The sequence below is a fragment of the Falco rusticolus genome, chromosome 9, assembly GCF_015220075.1.
Source record: "Falco rusticolus isolate bFalRus1 chromosome 9, bFalRus1.pri, whole genome shotgun sequence".
Taxonomy (NCBI): Eukaryota; Metazoa; Chordata; class Aves; order Falconiformes; family Falconidae; genus Falco; species Falco rusticolus.
Window position 1 is genome coordinate 48,134,847 of NC_051195.1, and position 6,396 is coordinate 48,141,242.

At 52.7% G+C, this 6,396-nt stretch overlaps 1 protein-coding gene across 1 annotated transcript in view; it reads right to left on the reverse strand.

Moving 5' to 3' along the window:
* The window catches only part of RXRA (retinoid X receptor alpha), a 118,615-nt gene extending 115,849 nt beyond the window's left edge, over positions 1 to 2,766 (reverse strand). The window contains exon 1 of the mRNA XM_037399378.1: positions 2,428 to 2,766. Within this exon, the coding sequence (XP_037255275.1) occupies positions 2,428 to 2,455 (28 nt within the window). The 5' untranslated portion in view covers positions 2,456 to 2,766. The remainder of the gene's footprint in view (positions 1 to 2,427) is intronic.
* Positions 2,767 to 6,396: the final 3,630 nt, after the last annotated feature.

Genomic DNA, 6,396 nt, shown 5'->3' on the forward strand with positions numbered 1-6,396 from the left:
GCTGGGCTATTTTTTTTCCCCTCGGCCTGCAAATGCCAGCTCCCAACCGTGAAAGGGGATTGGGCTGGAGAAACACCCTGGCACTCGGCAACACCAGGACCCAGTGGGTTTTGGACCATCCCACCTCCAGAACACACCGAGGCCCTGTGGCCCCACCAGCTCCGCTCTGGTTTGACTGGGAAGGTCTCTGCCCACGTGCTCCTCAAGGCTCCCCTCGCTCTTCCAAACTGCTCCTGCACTTTCAGGCTCAGCCTGCTCAGAGCAGGACCAAGACCTCCTCCTCCAGAACCCACCGTCCTTACAACCACAGCTGATTTTTCCAGTCATTGGTGACCAAAGGCCAGCGGATACAGTTTAGGAGTAGCTCCTGCAGCAGCACAACACACCGCAGACACAAACCCAGACCACGCACCCAACACAGCTCCCGCCAGCAGCTGAATTTTCTCCTAAGGCACCGACGCAGAGGGATCCCTGCTGTCCCGAGGTGGCCGCCTTGTTTTCCCTCTGGATGCTCCCGTGTTGCAAAGACCCACCCTCTCCCCGCCATGCACACACGTCCATTTATAAATGAGCAGATAAATCAGTTGTTTTTCATTTGCACCAGCGTGAAAACCCTTCCCTGAGCCAGCAGCAAGGTGACACACGCTCCCCCCTTCCTCCCCCATCAAAGTCAACCTGACTAATAACACAAGGTGTTATTTAGCATCTGCAGCGTAACAGGAGAGCTCAGGTCTGAAGGAAAACAGAAGTACGAGGCACTCAGGGACACGGCTTAGCTGCGGACTTGGCCGTGCTGCGCTAATGGTTGGACTCGATGGACTTAAAGGTCTTTTCCAACCAAAATGATTCTACGATTCTCTCTACACATAGGGGTCTGATCCTGCCCGTATCAACGGAGGTTTGGACTGTCCTCCCCAAGAGCAGCAAAGGAAGCATAAATACTCAAAACGGTTGCCCCTAAGATTAAACCACTTTTGCAGGGCAAGAGATAGGCATTGTCTGCTCCCGTGGGCGTCTGTGATGATCCCAGATCCACCCGGACTTCGAGGGCAGGACCCGCTCCTGGGGGATGCTGCAGGTGAGATGCTGGCAGCCCCAGCAGCAGCTCTGGGTCAGCCAAGCCAGCAGCATTTCCCACCTTACAGATTGACCAGGGGCACCGTAAAACCAGGATTTGGGGGGAAAGGAGATGCCAGCTTACGAGCTGCCTCCCTGCCAAAGACCCTAGACCACAGCAGTCCTGGAAACTCTCCCGGGGTGGGGGGGAGATCTGATGGGGGACCTTGTGATGGTGTTTATATTTATTCTGCTCTTAGGAACAACTAAAATCAAACAAAAATAATAATAAAAAAACAAAACAAAACAAAACAAGAGAAAGAAACAAACGGAGCACCAGAGGTTGAGCACTGATTTAAAGCCCAGAGAAGCCGGGATGGATGTTCTCGGTGGCCGTGGGCTTGCTGGGCTGGAGGCTGGGAGCCCACGCGCCACCGTGCTGAGTGGCGACAGAGGTGGCAGGATTTGTCCCTCTTCCCCCTCGCCTGGACTTGGCGCCGGGCTACTTCGCTAAAACTTTTCTTCCCCCCACCCTGAACACTGAGCTCTGCAATATCACTTCTCCTGCAACCCAGACGCCAAGGAGGCATTCGCCCTTACAAGCCAGGACTTGACTCAGTCACCACAACGATGGCAAACTCCGGGTTCTCAAATGTAACTAAAAAAGAGGGGGAGGGAAAAGAAAAAAAAATAAGAAAGAAAAAGAGAAAAAAATAAGAAAGAAGAAGGCAGGAGGGTCCCAAATGTGCTGGCTTCTGGGAGCTGCCAGCCAAGGGACGATGCCAGCACAGCGTGGGGGTCCCCGTGGGTGCTGTGCCTCTCCCTGCCCAGCTGCGCACCCCAGATGCCGCGGGAGAGGCGGAGCGGGAGAAAAGGGAAGAAAGAAATAAAAAACAAATTAAACAAAAAAAAAAAGAAATCGAGAGATAAAAGCAAGAGGGAGAAGGGAAGGCTGCGAGCTGCCAAGCCCTCCTGCAGGACCAGCCCGGGGCAGCGAGGGGGCTCTCCCGGCCGAGCCGGGGTGCCCGCTGCCCCGTTTGAAAATACCGCTTGCGCCGCTGCGCCTCGGGAAAAAAAAAAAAAGAAAAAGAAAAAAAAAAGAAAAACTAACCCAAACAACAAAAATACAAAGTAAAATCAGGCGGCGGGAGCGGGGCCACGGGGCAGGCCCGGCCGGCACTTGCCCCGACGCTGACACCGACTCTGCCCCCCCCCGGGGCAGGGGCGCAGCCCCCCGCCGCCCCCCGGCGGACTGCGGGTCGGGCAGGCGGAGGGGGGGCTGTTGCTCGGGAGCTGATCTGATTTTATTTAACCCACCACCCCCACCCCCCCCGCGTCGGAACGGAGAATCTTTTTCGGAACAAAACTCACCCAGCGGCAGGAAGTGTTTGGTGTCCATCGCTGGTGCTTAACTCATGCCAAGGGGCTCGGTGCGCGGCGGCGGCGAAAAACACACGCAGGGCGCGCGGAGGGGAGGAGAGCGAAATCAAAGCGGAGCGGGGGGGAGAGGGAGGGGGGAAGGGAGGGAAAAAAAAAAAAAAAAAAGCCCAAGGGGGGGGAGGAGGAGGAGGAGGAGGAGGAGGAGAAGGAGAAGGAGGAGGAGGAGGCGGGGAAGGCTGCAGCCCCGCACCGGCGGCCCCGCGCAGCGCCGAGGCCGCGGAGTTGTTGCAAACTCCCAACAATGTAACTCCGCCGCTCGGCTGCGCTGGGCGCGATCGGCTCCGCGCCGGGGCCCGCGCAGGGGGGAGCGAGCGCCGCGACCGCCCCGCAGCGACCGCCCGCCCGCCCCGCCGCGCAGCGCCGCCCCGCGCCCGGCCCCGCGGGTCGGGGAGCGATGACAGTAATTTTTTTTTTTTCCCTTTTTTTTTTTTTTCTTAAAGTGATGGGGAAAGGAGGGGGGTGAGGGAAAAATAGGGGGGGTGGACAGAAAAAAAGGAAAGGAAAAAGAGAACAAGAAAAAGAAAAAGGAAAAAAGAAAAAGGAAAAAGGAAAAAAAAGAAAAAGAGAAAAAGATGAAGGAAAAAAGAAAAAGAGAAAGAGGAAGGAAAAAGAATAAATAAAAAGGAGAAAAAGAAAGAAAAAAGAAAAAGAAAAAGGAAGAAAAAATAAAAATAAGCAAGAAGAAGAAAAAAGAACAGGAAGTAAAAGAAGAAAAAGAAAAATAAGAGAGAAGAAGAAAAAAGAAAAGGAAGAAAAAGGAAAAATAAGAAAAAGAAAGAAAAAAGTAGGAAAAAGGGGGGAACGAGAAAAAAGAAAAAAAAGAGAAGAAAAAAGGAAAATAAAGGCGGTGCAGAGCGCTGTGGTGGCAGCCTCAGGGGGGGCGGCCCTTGGAGTGATGCTGAGCAATCTCAGCTGCCCCAGCTCAGCTGTCCAGCAGGCAGTGAGACCCTCAGCCCCATTCCCTGTCCCCGGGGTGTGTGTCACACAGTGGCCAGCGTTCAAAGCGCGATTTATTTCATTTCCCATAAATGAGGCACAACAAATAACTCTCTGTGCGTGTGCGGTTCGCCTGCAAACTCTCGCCTCCCCAGCACTGCGGGTACCACCCCACCAGCACTGCTGGCGGCTTCCCAGCGCAGCCGGGAGCCTGGCCCCCACCCCACCCACCCCCCGGCATGCCTCCAGGTTTAATAAATGATACTCAGCCCTGTAAGAATGTGTATTAGTGACTTGATGGACCAAAGCGACTCCACTATGCATGAAGCATATTAAACATCATATCGACCCTCGCTTTTGATGGCCATAACACGCATAACAAACAGTCTCTGGCCATGGCTGCAGCTGCTCACGCACGGTGGGGAGCACCACGGTCACGCAGGAGGCTGGAAATGACACCAGGGACAACTGCTGGGGGGTTCTTCTGGCCCAAGTAACTCCCAGAGCAGAGCCCAGCAATCCCGCAGCGAATGGGGCTGGGGGAAACTGGGGGGCAGCTGGGAGAGACGGGCCACCCATCACCATCCTGGTTTGCAACATGGGCACATGGGCCACCGCCACCAGCCACCATCTCGCTGTGCGACGGAGCTGGGCCGCCCAGCACTTCCGAGCCTCTTATCTGCCATGATTTATTCTTTAATTGGCAAAGCATCTCGTGTAATAAATATTAGCAATCCAGCACCTCCTCCTATAAAAATGAAGCCTCTTATCTTTCATTGCCATATCCCTGTCTATCACCCGCATGCACTTATCGGTCCATCTCATACCTGTCACCTTATCTAAAGCAGCACAGGAGAGGCCCTGGTACCCCGTTTCTCTTACTCTGCTTCCTTCTCCGTGCATGTCTGCCAGCAACAGACCCTCCCTGTCCTGGGCAGACCCTCATACGGGTGGTTAGATACCCCAGCTGGCAACCCCTCTAGATTCTGGTGCAGACCAGCTCGGGACCCCTGCCTCATCCCTGGCACAACGGGAGTTGAGGTGCGATTCATCAGCTTTAATTATAGCAAGAAGAAGGAGAAAACCACCAAGAGGACCCATCTTGCATCAGGCAAGCGGCTGCAAACTGACGCTCACGCAGAGCTGCAGAAGTGAAAACAAAATAAAACATCTTGGATCCTTTTTATCCTCTGCTCCTGTAATTTCAGCATGTCCAAACAGATTTTGGTGTGTGTTTATAACTGGTAACTTCATTTGCTCCCGGGCTGGGACCTTAAATGCCAAGTTTCATCTCCAAGTCAGTTTTTATGGCTGAGTTACGTTAACTCCTGGGAGAAAAAGGGAAAAAAAGGAAATACATAAGGATGTAAAAGAAAGTTGGGGGTTATTAGAAAAAGCAGCTCTGAAGCCTCTAAGAGTGGGTCAGCAGGGCAAAAATCATACATCTCGTGGATACCTGCGTATAAACCCCGACAGCAAAAAGGTAGAAGTTGGTTTCCTGATACACAACCTGGAGCTCATCGTTGTGTCTTATAAGGGGAAACACCGCGGGGCAATGGCCACCCGAGCCTCGCCGGGGCAGATCCGGGCTCTCGCTGCCCCTACCACACCAGTCCCCTTCGAGCCATCAGTGAGCACTGGCCTTCAGGGCTCCGAGCACAGCCACGGAGGTCAGACAGCCTGCCAGCCAGTGGGAACGGCTCACCCCGCCACCAAGCACGGGGGGGATCTGCCCCACACCTCAGGATCCCAAAGCACGCTTAGCGCAATGGCTGCAGCAGATAGCAGGGTTATTAGACCCATGGCTGAAAATCCACCTTTGTAGACTCTAACACATGAAATTACCATAAGTAGGACATTTCACGCTCCTCTCCCATCAAGCTGTTTAGAGCAAATTAAATTTCTCCCTAACCAGCCTGTAACAGTTCGTGTTAGATGTGGATCTAAATGTTAATTGCAGTGACAATAACAGGTCTGATCCTGCAGTCCGTATTTGGGTAAAACCTCCCACAGAAGCCAAAGGAATTTTGCCCCAGAGAAGACAGCTGGATGCAGTCCCACATTTCCAGTCTCTTGAAGATGCCAGAAGGTAGCAAGGATATTTCTGTGATGTTACAAACCTTCTCTTCCTCCCCGCCCCCCCTCCCCTCAATTCTTTAATGCACTATTAATTTAATAAGCTCTACCGGGCTGCCTAATGCTGTGCTCAACTTCAGCTTTGCACTTCCTAGCTAAGGACTTAAATCATCACGGGGGCGTGATGGGGGGGAAGAGATGTTAAGATAATTTTTGCAGGTCGTTGGCTTGTACATCTGCTTGATGCAGGGATGCTTGAAGGTCCTACGCTATCTGGGAGAGATGTCTCGAGATGTCTCGTGAAACTCTGGGCGGCTCTTATTCTCTCTGCCCTTGGTTAATGCAAGTACCCTTTAGCCTGGCATCCCAAGGAAGGCGGGCTGATGTGACAGGGTAATTCGGGGTCCGCCTGTCCTCGTCTGAACAGCGTCCGATCCTGTCACTCAATTCTAGCTGAATTTGACAGAGAGATACTATGTTCATTCACATGTAAGAGTCAATTATGCAAAGGCTTCTCCCTCCATCCCCACACTCAGGACATTTGGGGCGGAGGGACCTGGGGGCATCAGCAGGAGGTAGGCACTGAGCTGCTTTGGGGGTCCGAGACTGAGGCTGAATTCAGAGCTGGGCACTTGGGCACAGTGAAGGGATTTGGCAATCACAGCTTTTATTATTTTTTGTAAGTGATTCCAGCTTATCTTGTCCGTAACCCAGAATTATCTGATGGGACAAAAGTAAAACCTGCTGTGCTTCCCCTACTGTTTCATGCTCTCCTGCACAGTTAGAAAAAAACCCCATCTATTTCCCTCCCCGGCTACATTTTATTACAGATAAAAGAAAGAATAAATACAAAGTTTGAGTGAGAAAGAACAGGAGAAGTTCACGGGC